We start from the raw sequence: 16,509 nt of genomic DNA on the forward strand, positions 1-16,509 counted from the left end.
CACGCAAGATTCTTAATTGTCCGTTTTCTTTATTAGCCAAATTGACATTATATTTATAATTTTAATTGACATTATAAATATTATTTAACATTTTATTTTTCATATAAATATTTTAATTTATTTTAAACTGTTTTATCAATAATTTTAAACGAATCTAACTTAATCAAATAAATGTTAATGTTAAGAAGAAGTATTACACTTTTGTAAATAAAAAATTAATTAATTAATCATTAAAGTAACAATAGCTATAATATTTTATAAAATATAAGTGACCTTCTTAGCTTATAACGTAGATTGGAACAATTCAGTTCATCGATATGACGTCATATATATAGTGTTGCCATTTATTTATGAACTGTACTGCTATCTATCATAACTACGCATACTAATAAATATGTACACCAGCAGATGGCGCGTATATAAAAATATCAATACTTATATGTAACTTTTGCAGAATGAGGCATTAGCACAAAATAACAATGAATACCTTACATTCTTCGGGGCATTAAGACTTAGTTATTGTATTGTATGTGTATTTTAAAGTTATCTTTTTCACAAGAGCAAATTTAAGTAATTTTATAGTGTGTAATATATAATTAACTGGACACTGCCAAGCGTCATCATCGCTGGGGATTGTATTTATTAAAGACTAAAGTAGATTACAGTTGTACCTATCTCTTTGCATCATAAAAATGAAGCTTTAGTCGGTAACTATTTCACTCAGCAGCTTAAGTAGAAGTCGTTAATGGGACTTAAATTTAAAAGGGTATTTTTATATGTATAATTTATCCTAATTACATAAAACAATGAGTTATAATTTATATATGAATACACAAGATAAGGGTTTTAACAGCCAGAATTTTTGTTACTATTTAAGATAGGTTGGGTTTAGTATATCCATAGTGGCTATCGTTAAAGACACCACAATCACCATGCATGCAAGAACCACTTGCTGTAGGTATTTTAATACAAAGGAACCAATAATTTAAACAGTGCTTTGTTTCGTTAGTATTATTTTTAACACCGCTGCTATCTGCGAGTTGTTATCTTTTGTAATAATAACACGTTGACGTATATTTTATCAAAGTAAATATTAAATGGCGGCATATAGCGAGCTATCTGTCCATGTCATTACTATATTATTGTCACACCAGTTGCGCGTGCGTTGCGAGCCAGGCAACACGGGTTAGCCGTGGCTCCTCCACCTTACCGAGAAAGAAATTTAGCCGCTTTCAACTTTGCATATAGGAGAACAATTTGCAAAATGGAGTGTTACTACACATCTGATAGTTGCGACAGTGACAGCAGAGAGCAAAAAACCTTAGACCTATCCCATAGGTTATTGGACGGTGAAGCGATAACGTCTGAATTGGACATCATTATCAACGACAAGAATTGCGCGGCTAATTTTGAGACGATCCTGCTGTACAACAACAGAATAAAGGCATTACCGAGAGCGCTCAATCAGTTCACAAATTTAAAAATTCTTGATATAAGCAACAACCGGCTCACTGTCCTTCCAGATATACTAGGAAATTGTGCGCTGACTTCTCTTATAGCAAAACATAATAATTTAACCAATGAGTCGCTACCAAAGTCATTTTTCTCATCAAAATGTTCTCTAAAAGAACTTAATTTATGCGGAAATCGACTAAATGTATTTCCCGAACAGGTACTAGAGTTATCATCATTAAGATATCTTTATCTTGGGGGAAATAATATTGTAAATATACCAAAAGATATTTGGAAACTAAGCAGGTTAGTGAATATTATTTTAATGTTGATTGTATCTGGGTAACATAATTAAAACCCAAAACTCTATTTCTCCTGTTTAATTAATTAAGTTGCGTCGCATTAGCTCATAGATTTGTTTCCGAGAGAATATTATTAAAAGTGTTCAAATCCCGATGAATCTAATCTATTTTGAAATTATTTTTTATACGACTAACTTTATCTAAGGTAGATACTGTAGATCTATCGAAATAAAAACGACATATAGGTACTTACAATTGATTCTATTCACCAACTTGTCTAAAAAATCACACAGCAGTTGCAATCATGATATATAGTAATCCACTGGGGATTACTATATATCATGATCATTAAATCATTAAAATATTAGGCTTCCAAAAACTACTTGGAATCCAGACGAAACAGTAGTATATTATAGTAAAATATACCAAAAATCTTAAAATAATTATGAAAAATGCAGCGTTTGGTCGCAACTGATATAGAAAATAAGTTACACGTGGAATTACAGCTACTCCTTTGTTTTTTTAATCGGTAAAAAATTTCATGGTAATGTTGCCACGCGTTATTTTTGTAGAATTCCCTTTTAGTAGAAAATATCATTAAAAACGCTAATATATATATATATATATATCAAAAGCTCGGACGATGATCGCAAACGAGACTATAGCACTATACAAGAAAAATAAGAAAATATTTTAAGTAAATAGTATACTAACCACTGCAACAGTATAACAATTGTATGTTTAATTTATTAACAACAGTCATGGAGATGTTTGTTAAGAGTACTTAATTGTTATAGCTACTACTGTAAACACGTTCTATTCGTTAAATTTATTAATGAACTACTAGTCGACTTCATCGTGCAACCTATGTGTTCAATGTGCTTAAGTAGCACTGACAGACTTGACACTCCTATATTTCTGCATAATGTTTGAAATGAATATCCCAATACTAAATAAGGGCTAGTCAATCTTACGTAGTGTTAACACCAGGTGACGCACACTTGTCAGTGAAGTTTAGCTTTTGTACCTAAATCCACCGGTTTCATCAATTTATACAAAATTCCAGGCAGAGAGTTGGGACCAAAGACTATACACAAAGATCATCACATTTATCATTTGTGTTCATCAAAAAATACTTGAATTTATTTAGACATCATTCATTAATTCGCGGTACTCGAAAATGCTCTAATAGTTTAAAATAACAATGTTCTGTATTATGAAAATAATTTAATATATTTGCGTCGATTAGTTTATATACAAGGGGCATGAAGATCCTTTGCGTTCAATATCTTTCAAACTCTTTCTATGGGATCAATTGAATATAAAATAACAATAATTGATAATTAGAAAACTATATAACCCATTGGGTAATTCTCATATATACTTTAATAATTGTCAATACCATAATGATTGTCCTCAATACCCACAAATTTAGTTATAATTTGTTCTCCGACTGGAAATGGACCCAAATCGTCGTATACTTTACTTTTTTTTATAGAATGGGGCAAACGGGCAGGAGGCTCATCTGGTGTTAAGTGATCCCGCCACCCATGAACACTCAATGCCAGAGGGCTCGCGAATTCATTGCTGGCCTTTTAAGAATTGGTACGCTCTTGCTTGAAGGATCCTAAGTCGAATTAGTTCGAAAATACTTCAATGGGCAGCTGGTTTCATATAGTGTCACTAAATACCTATTACCTACAGTATAAGCGTTTAATAATATGTTACCTACTAATAAGTGTATATAGTTTAGCTTTCGAGAACGGTGTACAACAATACATATGAATTAAATTGAATAAATAAAAGTACTACTTATGTAACAATTTGCAAGTCCGCCTTATCTAAACAGATTAATTTAAAATGATCACTGATATCGATATCGCACTGTCTAGCATTATCACGATGTTTTGCAGAATTTTTATTGTTAGTGTTAATAATAATAAATTAATTTGTACAAAAACTGCGTATTGGAAAATTTTACGACACTGGCATATGCGCATTTAAAATGATACGCGTTTATTATAGTTCAACTGTTTTATACAATTTGACGAAACTAAGGCTGGGATTCGTGGTGACGTGTAGCGACCAAGACTCGTGTAACGAAATCCAATGCTTTTATCATACCGGCGTCATACTTCGGAGTTAAGTCTCCACACTGGAACTTACTTCTAGCCTAGTTCAATATTCAGAACAATTTTTTTTTATATTCGATACATTTCGCTATCAGCGTAATATAGCTAATGCTATTTTTAATATTTGGTCTCTCTCGTGCTATGATGTCTGGGCCCGTTTGCCTTCTCCACAAAAAAAAAACAGTTGTGATCATTATTTCAGCAAAAGCAAACTATGCTGTTTATAGAGCATTTAACCATAAATCATCAACTAATTGTAGAATTAGCAAACGCCAGAACCATCTATTATACAAATAAATAAATAACGTAAACAAAACATTAACCTTCATCATACAAATCAAAATATACAATTAAGTAGATAATTATTGTTTATACGAGTTATTGTATAATAGGTTCACGCCATTTTCGGTAAATGTTTAAAAAGCAAGAGATAAAAAAGCTACATAATTCTTGATAGGAGGCCTATTATAAATAACTGCTAAACAAACAAAGCTTCAATTCAATGAATTATTAGCTAAATGTTATGTCCTTGTCACTTGGTGAATTAATGAAGATGACAACACATTTTAAGACCGATGTATTTAAAGTCAACTATAAACTTGTATAGCAGTGTTGGCCCTCATCCCTGAGGTCGTAGGTTCGAGCCCCGGCTCCAACCAATGGATTTTCTTTCTATGTGCGCATTTAACATTAGCTCGAACGGTGAAGGAAAACATCGTGAGGAAACCGGCTTACCTTAGACCCAAAAAGTCGACGGCGTGTGTCGGGCACAGAAGGCTGATCAGCAACTTGCCTATTTAATTCACAAAACGATCATGAAACAGATACAGAAATCTGAGGCCCAGACCTAAAAGGTTGTAGCGCCATTGGTTTATTTATTTATTATAAACTTGTATAAATGAGACCTTAGCAATCCTGTTTAAATTACCATTAAGACTTCCACATTCTATACTTAAGTAGTCCTATATCCATACATTATCAAAACAGTGTGGATCTATTGGCTTTAGTGTGCCTTGAGGGCGTGGTTTCAACAATGGAATACCATGTGCTCAATTAACACTTGCTTTTACGGTGACTGCAAAAATCAGAGTAAGCACATGTAGAGTTGTAATGCCACTGGATTATTATTATTAATCTTGGATCAACATGTTTGGGTGCAGACCAAAAATTGACGATTCAATTCAGTCTTGTGATTTGAAATAAATTAAAAGACATTATGGACTTGAATGCTAACCATGGACATCGCATGCTCGTCCGCGCGCGTTGCCTGTCCTTAATTTTTTAATTATCTTAGCAAAGTATAAGGTATACGACCTATAGTAGATTATACCGAATATCAATCACCCGAATTATATCAACCACTTTATTTTTTTCAGTTTGCGAATACTTTCTATTGCTGGTAACAAAATTACTGACGTACCAGAATCAGTGGGCGCCCTGAAGACACTGCAGGCGTTGGTTCTAAGTGATAATCAAATTGAACAGTTGCCTGCTAGCATCGCCAACTTGCACCAACTGCGATCACTGCTGATACATAAAAACAAATTGAAAACATTGCCAACGCAAATAATCAAACTAAAATGTTTGACTGAAGTAAGTTGGGTTACTTTTTTTATTACATAATGTAGCCTGTTATTTATTGCCCTATAAAGTCAGATGTATAATGCTGGAGTGGATTCGAAGGCACAAAGCAAATATATGTAAGTATATGAGAAATCGCGGTCCTGTTCTGTAAGTTTGATTCTGTACACTCGAATTGAATTTAACTCGTTTCATTTATTACTATGGCTTAATATTATGGGGTCATGCGGCTGATGTCGAAACTACATATTCATCCTGCAGAAGAAGGCTGTTCGTGAAATCTATATAATTTAAAATATAGGGAAACTCTGAGAGATAAATTCAAGGAAATTAAAATACATACTTACCTTTCCCTCGCAATATATTTATGAAAATATTATGTATGTATGTAGAACATACGCATAATGTTAATACTCGGAACAAACGTAGGCTGCAATTTCCCCGTGTTAGACTATCTAAAGTTAGCAATATTTTTTGGGAAAAAGGATACTTTTCATTAAAAAAATCCCAGAGGCTCTTTTAATAAATTTAAGAAATGTATTAAATAAAAGCTGTGCAAAAACGCTTATTGTAAAGTTAAGTATCAATTGTCTAGTTGATAAAAGAGCCTGGGACTACTGCTAGACAAGCTACTTCTAATTCATTTGCGGTTATTTGTTTTAAAACCATTTCGTTCGTTCGTTTATTTCGGCACCACTTGCAGTCTTGAGATTCTTTTTTTTTAGTCTTTTGTACTAGTTGTCTTGTGATGGAAGGGAGATTCGTGACATGCGCACTAGGAAACTGGTCTGCGGGGTTTCCGTTCAGATTTGTAATTTAATACACATAAAGAGTGGACTATATCTCCGATCTTCTTTCTATGTCTGCCAAAGTTATTTTGTATGATATATTAAAAGAGTACCGAAAGGATTTACGCCGGCTTTTTCTCTCGGCCTAGACCCTCTGTCTTCTTTGTCGATGAGTAGGGATGTCTACCGATACAAATTTATTGACGTGGAATAAGTGATACCTGTATCTTATATTCCATAATAAACATATTTTATTTTTAGTTTACGGCAGAAGCGTAATCGACCAATCGAAAAGAAAGTCACTGAAGTCCCTAAGTCTTTATTATAATTAATTAATCTGTTATAGGTATATATTAAGGCCGGCAACGCATTTATAAATCTTTGTATGACTTAAGTGTTCAAAGGGAAAACAAAATCTAAAATTATGTTAGAAATAAAAAACTACATATCTAAAAATTCTAAATACATATATTATTAAAGAACAGTCAGCAAGAGAACTCTCTAACTGTACGATTGCTGCAAAGTTCTCGAAGCGTCAAGTTTTGTGAATAATGTACTAAATTTGAGTTTATATCCGTTTGAGTTTTATTTATATGTGTATGTTAGCCAAATACATACCTAAGTTATAGCCTCTACGTGTATGTACCTACCTACCAACTTTGTTTTACAGTTGAGTCTGCGAGACAATCCATTGGTGGTCCGTTTTGTGAGTGATATGGCAATACAACCACCTTCCTTATTGGAGTTAGCAGGACGTACTATTAAACTTCACGAGGTGCCGGTGAGACCAGGCGATGTTCCTCTAACAGTGATCAAATACCTTCAATCGGCAAATTGTTGTGTTAATCCAAAATGTAAAGGTATGCAAAATATTGATAACGATCTTAACGTACATTATCAGTATCAGTAACATGGCATGAATATATTTAGTATTTATTCGTAACTAGAATTCGCGATAATGTTGCCTTTGAGCAACATGCAAGGGGAATAAATTAGTTGAATAATTTTTGTTTCAGGTGTTTTCTTTGACAACCATGTGGAGCATATAAAATTCGTTGATTTTTGTGGGCGATATCGTATACCACTTTTGCAATACTTATGTAGCTCTAAATGCATTACCGGCAGCTGGGAGAACCGAGAAACTGAAAGAAACCCACCAACTCATATGATGCAGAAGGTGCTTTTGGGATAATTTTTCACAATATTGTTCATTTTTGTAACTTATGTGATTAGAGATATCAAATATTGGTAACTAACTTCATCTTCTATCTTAGCCTAAAGCTTATATTTTAGCTGTACTGAGAATCATAAAATATTTTAAATTTTGTAAAGAACCTTAATTATTTTTCGTTAACTATGAAATTTAACAACACATTGAAAAAACAATTTTCTTTAGTGTACTTGGGTCGTTTCTATTTGAATATATGTATTGTGAAATTGTTGCTGGGAACAACAAATTTTGTCGCAAAGGCAATTTTTTAATTGTATTAATTTCTTTGATACAGGATTTATGTTGAAACTAGCACTTGCTATCAGTGATATTAGATGCCTAATTTTAGAATATAAGAAAAATGTTTATAAACTGTTTTTTTTTATTATAATCCAAATGTATGAAATTAAATACTTTATTGTTGTTATTAATTACTATTATTTATATTTAGAAATTAAAGTCTAACTAAGCAAATGTTCCTTGTTCTTCGGCTTCTTGTAAAAATTTTAATCTTGCCTCCTTACCCCTTTGAATGGCTCCTTTAAACAATTTACAATACAACTCAACAGCAACTGGGGTATCATCATTTCCAGGTACTGGATATGTTATCAAGTTAGGATTACAATTTGTATCAACAATACCTATACTTGGTATTAACATTTTGGCACAATCTCTAACTGCAGTGTGTTGATTAAGAATATTGTTCTGTGTATTCAAAAATATACATAGATCTGGTAGCCTAGTGATGGCACCAAATTGATGGTTTGCATTTGTAAATATACCTCCTTTCCAAAATCTTGTGTGAGCATATTCCCCACACTCTAATGCAGTTTTTTCAACAATGTGAGCATTCAAGACATTCCTATTAAAAAAGCAAATAATGCCACCTCTATAGGCTATGTGTGCTGTAAAGTTAAGAGCTCTCCGAAGATGTTCAGCAGTAACATCAAGATCAAATATAAGATGACCCTGTCTAGAACCATATAAGTAAGGTGCCATTAATTCATTCAGAGAGCCCTCCTTGTGTCCAAAATGAACTCTGGCATCAAATAAGTCCTTTACATTGAATAAACTATGGACTTGGAAATAGTCTGGGTGGTCCAAAGGTGAAGATTTGGCCTTTAAAATCACTGAAATTGTAAAAAAACATTTGATAGAGTTCAGTTTTCATAATAAATTTTATGACAATAATAATTACTATAAAATTGTGTAATAGAAGATTATGGAAACTTGAGTTCACTTCAATAAAAGAACGATTTTTCTATTTGAAGTGACTATAGTCATTATTCAATTAATAAAAACTTACCCTCATTATTATCTGAGTGTTCCAATGGTTTTGCTGCTGTAGAATTATATCGAGGTATTATTGTTACATTTTTAAATATACGATCTGAAATACATAGTATATTATATAGTATTCAGGTAAAGAAAAGTATATCATGAGATGAAATGGCTGTTGATATAAACTTACTTAAAATTATTCTTGGAAACATAATGTGTATCGTTCTTAATAATTATAATTTTTAAAATAAGAATTATGATTACCGGAACCTAACTAATAACGAAATCACGATATTTTTATTTAAACTTATAAGGTTATTGCTTAGAAGAAAATCATAACATCACAGATTACCTAATAATTCAAAAATAATAAAAGCACCAAAGACTACAGACGCGGTAAAGCTGCCGATGAAGATCAAAACACACAAAAAATACGATTATACATATATTTTTTTGTTAATATAAATTATCAAAACCTTAGCTAACAACAAACGAATGATATTATTTTGTTAATTATTTAAGCGTAATTAATGACAAATGCCATTTACACATTGTAAAAGACACAAAACGACGAAATAAAAAAGCCATGGATTATATGTCTAGTCATCTAAATAGAGCGCCTCGATATTTTCTTTTTATTGTTAAAGATATTTAACACAAAACTATGTCTGCCCAGCTCAGGTGAAGTACTGTATACAGATGCGCCCAAAGCGTGGTCACACAAGAAATTGAAAATTGTGATAGAAAAGGAACCAGGCTTTTAACCATTATAAGGATGTAATGGGCTATCATAAATACAACTCATGATAGCATCATCATCAGCATTTATTTACCACATTCTCCTCTTTTAACAACAGCCCTACTGTGTCTTAAATAAAAATAGCTTAGTGTGAAAATGTCTAATTTTTTATCCCATTGTGACAGAGAAGTCAAGACAAGATTTTATTATAAAATTAATTCTAACTCCCAGATATCTTCAAGTTATTGCTTTGATAAATAACGAAAAATGTTGTCAGTATTGATCAGACCGATAAGATTTTTTTTTATTTCCTAAAAATCCTTTTCGTCACTACTTTTAGAATAATATACTATGTATAACCATTATTTGCCTTAAAGTCTTCTCTTCCAATAAACAAATATTATATAACTGAATTCTTTGTTAGAATATGGCTTGGAAAATTTTCATGAGAAACAATGGCACATAACACATCATATATTTTTTTCATATTTCGAATTGTGGATTCTTTTGAGAACTCTGTCAGTTCAGAATTACCTAAATAGTCATAGCAATCGACTTTCAGGTAAATCAACTATTTGGTGCTGGGGATCCAAACTTTCAGTTATTGTTAACAATGTCTCTCTTCTGCACTCTGGTATTTGACAAATTGACTTCCAACTATGTCAAAATGTTAATACTAACATGTTGCTTGTTTACATTTTTTTATTTGACATGAATCAACAGTCGCCCATGCGGCGATACAACTTGCAAGGTTGAATTACTGTTGAAGCCAGCTTTTGAGCGAATGTCACTAATCTTAGTGGTCGTTACTTATTTTATAAGTAGACGAATATTGAAGGGTATTGACGTTCGCTATTTATGTACTTATTAAAAACTATTCTTAGTGCCTAGGCACAAATTAAAAACCGGCAATGCCAGTCTTTCTTGCCGAATTTAAACTCATTTCGTTCTATCGTCGATTATATGGAAATTTTCCTTAAATATGGGTTTTTTGAATCTGCATGTGCTCTCTGTGGTTATTTATTATATGATTAATAAAGTGTTATCGTAAAGCACAAATGTATTCCATAATAATCGCGGTTTTACGTATAGCTTACTAATCGATGTTCCTTCAGCCGAAGACTGCAGCTTTTGCAAAATACAACCGTTGTCCTTTAAGATTCTATTTTTTATTAAATTATCTTTGTTTTGTTTTTATCTACGAAATATTTTCTGAACTTCTTATATGTTAATAAAAGTTTTAACTTGTTAACATAATTTATAACTAGGCAGGTATTACAGCCTAAAACACTGCATGTCACAATCGACTTACAGAGTTTTTATCAAAATTCACAGAGTAGTTGTCTAACAACACAATTATTTTAAGTAAAGACACGAAGTCTCTCGAACTCCAGTCGTGACAAACAATAAAAACCTGCCACGGCAACAAAGGCTCTTTGTTTTTCAAGAGGATTTTCATAAATAATTGTTATCTCTTCTCCCTCAACTATTTCCATTTCATGAATACACCTTGGTACTAGGTAATCTAAGCTGCCCAGACGTAGTTTTGTTTTTGTTATTAAACTGCAGACGTGTAATGAGTCCAGGAATGCTTGAAAATGATTCCCGTAATTCCTGTGGAATAGATATGTCTTTTTCGCCCAAAAAGCACTATATTACGAAAAAGTAATAAAATAATTTGTAGTTTTTGAAGTGAAACTTCTTTAGGCGCATGAGGGTAAAAATTTTACGGATGAAAAGTCACGAAAATGTGCAGCGTTTTTGTGGAAAAAAGGGAGAGAGCGATTGAGACCAATTGAGAGAGATGGAGAAAAATATACGCTATTGGTTCATGTATTCGTTTAGTAGTTACATATTAGAACTTTAGATGGCAATTCTATCACATAACGACTCGTACAGTAAACGCAGCTTTTTTATTTATTTATATTATCATTAGCACGTATACAATGTGAATATATACAAATACATGGAGTGATAATATACTAGCACATTATCATTTATTGGGGCTTAGTAATAATTAATTTACAAAACTTTTACTTCTGACATGCGTACTTTGGACGCCCACACTTTTGTTTATTATAAAGGAAATAGTTATAAGCTAATATACATTTTATTAGAAATCTATAATAATTATAATGTCTTGTTTTATTTCTGTAAAAATTAATAAGTGTACAAAGTATAGTCGAAAGAACCACCCAATATTGGGTTTATTGTCCAGCTTACGGTTCGGAAAGCCTATCTAGAAACTTAATTAGTCCAAGGAAAAATATAAGCTTTATATTAAATCACTGCAGTTAAAGGACTTAAAAATTAAAAAAACGTTCAATCGATTAATTAACTAATTTTTCAAATTCCAAACTAAACGTTAAGCGATTTTATTTTTTAACCGGCTGTTTGGAACTTGAAAAAAAGAAAACAAAAAAAGAAATTGTTCAAATCTGTAAAAAGGACCCTTATCTATTTCATGTAGGGTCGATGATTTAAAGCGTCACGGAGTTTTGTATGGTTTATGCTTTAAATTCTCTGTAGACAACGACGATGTTTATTCTGTGGTATGACTTTATTTATTTTCTACGATGTTATTGTTCTAGTACGAACTAATCTGTGCCTATTTTACTTGTAACTGGCATAAAGTTAAAACAATTACCATAATATTAAAAAATCTGTGCTCTAGCTCTATTATTTTGGTTTAACCTTAAGACTTGGCTTAAAGGTCTCGTTACCAGGCCATAAAACTAATAGAAAAACCTTCCTTAACACTATTGACTAAAAGAATCTATAAAAAAAAACACTATTACACTATATACTTGCTTTATTTATTCGATGGAAACATAAAACTTATTTTATTGCACTTTCATTTTTTAAATATTATAAATAAGTAATAAGCTTTAAAAAAAGGTACATCTTATTATCATTCAGGAAACTAAACAAAAAAAAAAATAACAATGAATAAGAAAAACATTGAGGATCTTGATTTATATTCAATACTCGATGTCAAAATTACAGCTACTGAAGCAGAAGTAAGAACGAATTTCATAACAATAATTACGATTTAATTTTTTATTCAGTATCTAATAACTTTTTCTAAATTGTTTCAGATCAAAAAGGCTTACAGAAAAAAGGCACTTATATGTCATCCTGACAAAAATCCAGATGATCCTAAAGCGGCAGAAACTTTTCATGAATTGTCTCGGGCTTTAGAAATACTAATAGACAAATCAGCTAGAGATGCTTATGACAAAGTACTTAGAGCAAAAGAAGCAGCAAAGTTACGACATCAAGAGTTGGATTCTAAGAGACAAAAACTTAAGGAGGATTTGGAACGACGAGAAAGAGAGGCACATTCAAGCAATAACGTTAATTTGACTGATGAACAAAAATTAGCAGCGGAAATAGAACGTTTACAGCGTGAAGGTAGCAAACTTTTACTAGAAGAACAAAAACGAGTAAAAGAAGAAATACAACGAACTTTGGGTCGTCTTAATGAACCAGGATGGGATTCAAGTTTAAACAGGATAAAGATCAAGTGGAATGTAGATAAAAATGATTCAAATAATGGTGGATATAATGAATCAAACTTGAGAAGATTTTTAAAAAAATATGGAGAAATTGTAGCTCTCATAATTTCACCTAAAAAAAGAGGTAGTGCTTTGATCGAGTTTGCAACAAAAGAAGCCTCGGAAATGGCAGTGGAATTTGAAAAGGGTATATATAATAAGATTAATTATTAAATTTAGTACAGGCTTAATTAAAAAAAACTCTTTTTACACAAAATATTTCTGGTTGTGTTGTGTATAAAGTGTAACCTAACCTAACCTGAACTAATAATTATTTATTTCAACTGCCAAAAACATGCTACAAAAAAGGTTATATGTGACAGCCACAACTGTGAGTACCGGTTTTACTGACATCAGGTGTACCTACTGCTTAGCTCCCTTTAAAAATATTAAGGAATTGTAGGTTAGATTTCTTAGTAGTAGTTAAAATATACTTGCTCTGTTGATTAACTTAATTATTTTACTTTTTTATTGCCATTCATTTTAATGCCAGCAAATATTTTAAGAAAAATCTTGGTTTTGTAGGTTTGCCTGACAACCCTCTCACATTAAAATGGTTAAATAATAGACCTATAATATCAATAAAAAAAGATGCCAATGGTCCATCACTTGTATCAGATCGAGATTATGAGTCAATTGTTTTAACCAAAATGCGACAAGCTGCAGAACGACAAAAATTAATAGAAGATATGCTAAAAGAAGAGCATGAGAAATAAAATGATAATTACTTTATTTTAATTTTTATTGCTACTCTCAAATGGTTTCCATTCATTTATAAATTCCATTACCTTTTTCCTTTGTAACTCTCCATATTCTCTTTGAGGATTTTTCCACACTGTGTGATCCAAATCTAACATTCCAGCAATTATTTCCTAAAAAACAAATAAAATTTTCATTGCAGTAAGTTAAAATTAGTATGTATTCCTCGAAAATGGAATTGAAACAAAAATAGGTTACATTAGCTTTTAAAAAATGTTTCATAAAGCACAAGTAACTTCTGAGTAGTTTATGTAGTTACAGCAAATTTAATGTACAAAAGGTTACTAACCTCAGCAAAAGTTTTTGGAAACATTGACTGATCCTCAATAACGTGAGCAAAACCTGGATCTAGACCAAAATCTATCCAAAAGTAGGGCAAGCCTTTAGGTATGCCCTTTCTAATGTTTTTGCCTTTGAGGTCAACTACTTTCTTATTCATGGACCATTCGGCTTCACATTCAAGTAATGCCTTTTTGAAGTATATTGACGCCATGTCACCTACATCCCGAGGCAATGGAACACAATTTATGACAACATGAGGATATCTGTGCAGTTTCATAGCTGTTTCATAGAACACAACATCTTTATTCTGCGAGTTGAAAAATTGTGTAATTAATTTCCTGTAAACCTATAAAACAATAACCTTAAAATAGTGTTGAAAAAAATTATAACAAGAAAAAATACAAAGCCAAAAAGTAGAAAGAATTACCATGATTTCTTCCCAGACATCTTCATCAAGAGCTGTAACACAGGTATAATGTTGGATAGTTGTTATAATACAGTGTCCTTTGACAAGTGATTTCCTGGCTGGAACTGCCATGTATACTTTATTACCACAACTTACAACAAGGTGTTTAATCATGTTCTTTGAATCAAAGCAATGCTCACATCCATCTAAAGACTTTTCTAATTTTACACTCTGGTTTATGGCCTTTTGTCTTTCTCTTTCACTGTCTTTGGCATCATTTCTATTCTTTGATATTTCATCCACAAATATATCTTCTAAATCATCATTTGGATTTTTACTTTTATTTGATATTTTGGCCAATTCTGCATCTGCATCATAGTTTGTACCATACTTTTCTTGTTGGAACTGTGAATATTATATTAGTTTAAACATTATAAAAGAAATTACAAAGTAGGCAAACAGTCTTTTTTATTATGAACATCTAAATTCTAAATTGCCTCATAATTACATGAATAACATTTTATCTTTGAAATAAAAGATTAAATTTAAAAATCTAATATGAAGAACACATACCATTTCTGAGAGATTATATTTATCATCATTACTAAAATATTTGCATCTACCACCAACATCATGTGTCTCTGCTTTACGTTTACCACCCTTGCTCTGGGAGTCTCCTCCATAGTGATTTTTTACTAATGGACGGCTGCTTCCACTTGCACTAGTAGAAATTAACATTATACCATCATCTTCATTAGTAATCACTGGATTATTTTTCCGGTATTCCCTAGCTGCTTCTAATTTATCCTTTAATTTGGAAACTAGTTGATGGTCACCCATTATTTCTGCTTTGACAATTTTAGCACCTAGTTTATTCATTTTCTCATCACTCAAGAATGCACTGTTACTTTTTTCTATGTATTCACTTTTCTGTAAGTTAGTTTCTTCATTTTGTTTAGAAGATCCACATTTCAATTCATCTTCTCCATCTCTACGCCAGTTATGAGACCGTTTATAATCATTTAAATTAAAATCCCTTCTGGCTATGTTAGGTTGTTGATGACAATAAAAGTCCTCTGTTTTGTTTTTTTTAGAAAAATAACTATTCTCATCATCAGAAGGTTTCACAAAAGGTTTTGCTTTGCGAAATTGGTCAGGAGTTTGAGGGAGCCCACTGCCTCCATCTTTCCAATATGGATTGAGTTCTCTACTGCTTGTACTAGGATTGTATGAATCTATATGTGCTTTTGGTTTTTCCAATTTAGGTTTGATATCGTCTTTCGTGTATGTTTTTATCTTACCACTCATCGACATCCATTCATCATGACCAGAGTCTTTGTTTTGTGGCCTCTCTACCCATTTATCTGACGCTGAAGAGTTTGCATCAGAGTCCTGAAAATAAGCAATTTATGTAAAGTCATTTATCTTCCTGTATTATAATAACTTGACCTAAAAACAATTCAATGACTTACATCTGATTTATGTTTTCGTTTGGACTGTTTATTTTTCTTGTGTTTTTTATTCTTTTTTTCTTTCATTCTCTATCTTGTATTGAAAAAATGTAAACACTGCTCTTTTTAAATAAATATTTTATAACAGGTTAATGGAAGTAAACATATGAGTATTAATCCATTCATTAAACCAAACTGAAACAGTATAATGAATAATCAGTTAATTACTTATCAGGAAAAAAAAAATTTCCCCTTTCTTGGCCTGCATGGAAAATATGTTTATCCGCGTTTTATTAATATTTAGTTAAGTGTCAACTGTCAAATGCAATGGTACTTTATCTTTTAATTAATTTTACGCCTGGTAACGAATATAATGTTATACAACAGCTATAGACATAATATTCTCATCGACAAGCAGTCTTTACAATAACATTTAAGTCTACAAAAGCTTCTTATATTCATAATTCATTCCAGACAAAAAATTTAAACAGATAATTTTTAACATCATTTTAGCCAAATGTAAAGGAAAATTTGCCCAGAGAGGAGAGAGGTAAACTCTATTAGTATAC

At 31.7% G+C, this 16,509-nt stretch overlaps 4 protein-coding genes across 5 annotated transcripts; 2 read left to right on the plus strand and 2 right to left on the minus strand.

The window, feature by feature from the left end:
* Window positions 1–1,148: 1,148 nt before the first annotated feature.
* On the plus strand, window positions 1,149–7,892 carry LOC123710352 (leucine-rich repeat-containing protein 58). Its single transcript, XM_045662186.1, has 4 exons — window positions 1,149–1,758; window positions 5,263–5,479; window positions 6,926–7,115; window positions 7,272–7,892. Exons 1-4 carry the CDS (start codon window positions 1,265–1,267, stop codon window positions 7,445–7,447), a joined length of 1,077 nt encoding a protein of 358 aa, XP_045518142.1. The 5' UTR covers window positions 1,149–1,264; the 3' UTR covers window positions 7,448–7,892.
* On the minus strand, window positions 7,882–9,106 carry LOC123710362 (28S ribosomal protein S2, mitochondrial). Its single transcript, XM_045662197.1, has 3 exons — window positions 8,937–9,106; window positions 8,772–8,855; window positions 7,882–8,595 (listed from the first exon to the last, which is right to left on the minus strand). The coding sequence occupies exons 1-3, from the start codon at window positions 8,956–8,958 to the stop codon at window positions 7,931–7,933; spliced, it is 771 nt and encodes a 256-aa protein (XP_045518153.1). The 5' UTR covers window positions 8,959–9,106; the 3' UTR covers window positions 7,882–7,930.
* Window positions 9,107–12,085: 2,979 nt separating this feature from the next.
* LOC123710991 (dnaJ homolog subfamily C member 17) lies at window positions 12,086–13,774 on the plus strand. The gene is made up of 3 exons (XM_045663357.1): window positions 12,086–12,505; window positions 12,584–13,190; window positions 13,568–13,774. The coding sequence occupies exons 1-3, from the start codon at window positions 12,431–12,433 to the stop codon at window positions 13,756–13,758; spliced, it is 873 nt and encodes a 290-aa protein (XP_045519313.1). The 5' UTR covers window positions 12,086–12,430; the 3' UTR covers window positions 13,759–13,774.
* Window positions 13,768–16,237, minus strand: LOC123710979 (CWF19-like protein 2 homolog). Of its 2 annotated transcripts, none has more exons than XM_045663344.1 (5): window positions 15,962–16,237; window positions 15,063–15,881; window positions 14,511–14,894; window positions 14,091–14,390; window positions 13,768–13,914 (listed from the first exon to the last, which is right to left on the minus strand). In XM_045663344.1, the coding sequence occupies exons 1-5, from the start codon at window positions 16,025–16,027 to the stop codon at window positions 13,777–13,779; spliced, it is 1,707 nt and encodes a 568-aa protein (XP_045519300.1). In that variant the 5' UTR covers window positions 16,028–16,237; the 3' UTR covers window positions 13,768–13,776. The 2 variants fall into 2 exon arrangements, with proteins under 2 accessions (XP_045519300.1, XP_045519293.1); XM_045663337.1 differs by having other exon boundaries at window positions 14,091–14,429; window positions 15,962–16,236.
* Window positions 16,238–16,509: the final 272 nt, after the last annotated feature.

The sequence above is a fragment of the Pieris brassicae genome, chromosome 1 (genome assembly GCF_905147105.1).
Source record: "Pieris brassicae chromosome 1, ilPieBrab1.1, whole genome shotgun sequence".
Taxonomy (NCBI): domain Eukaryota; kingdom Metazoa; phylum Arthropoda; class Insecta; order Lepidoptera; family Pieridae; genus Pieris; species Pieris brassicae.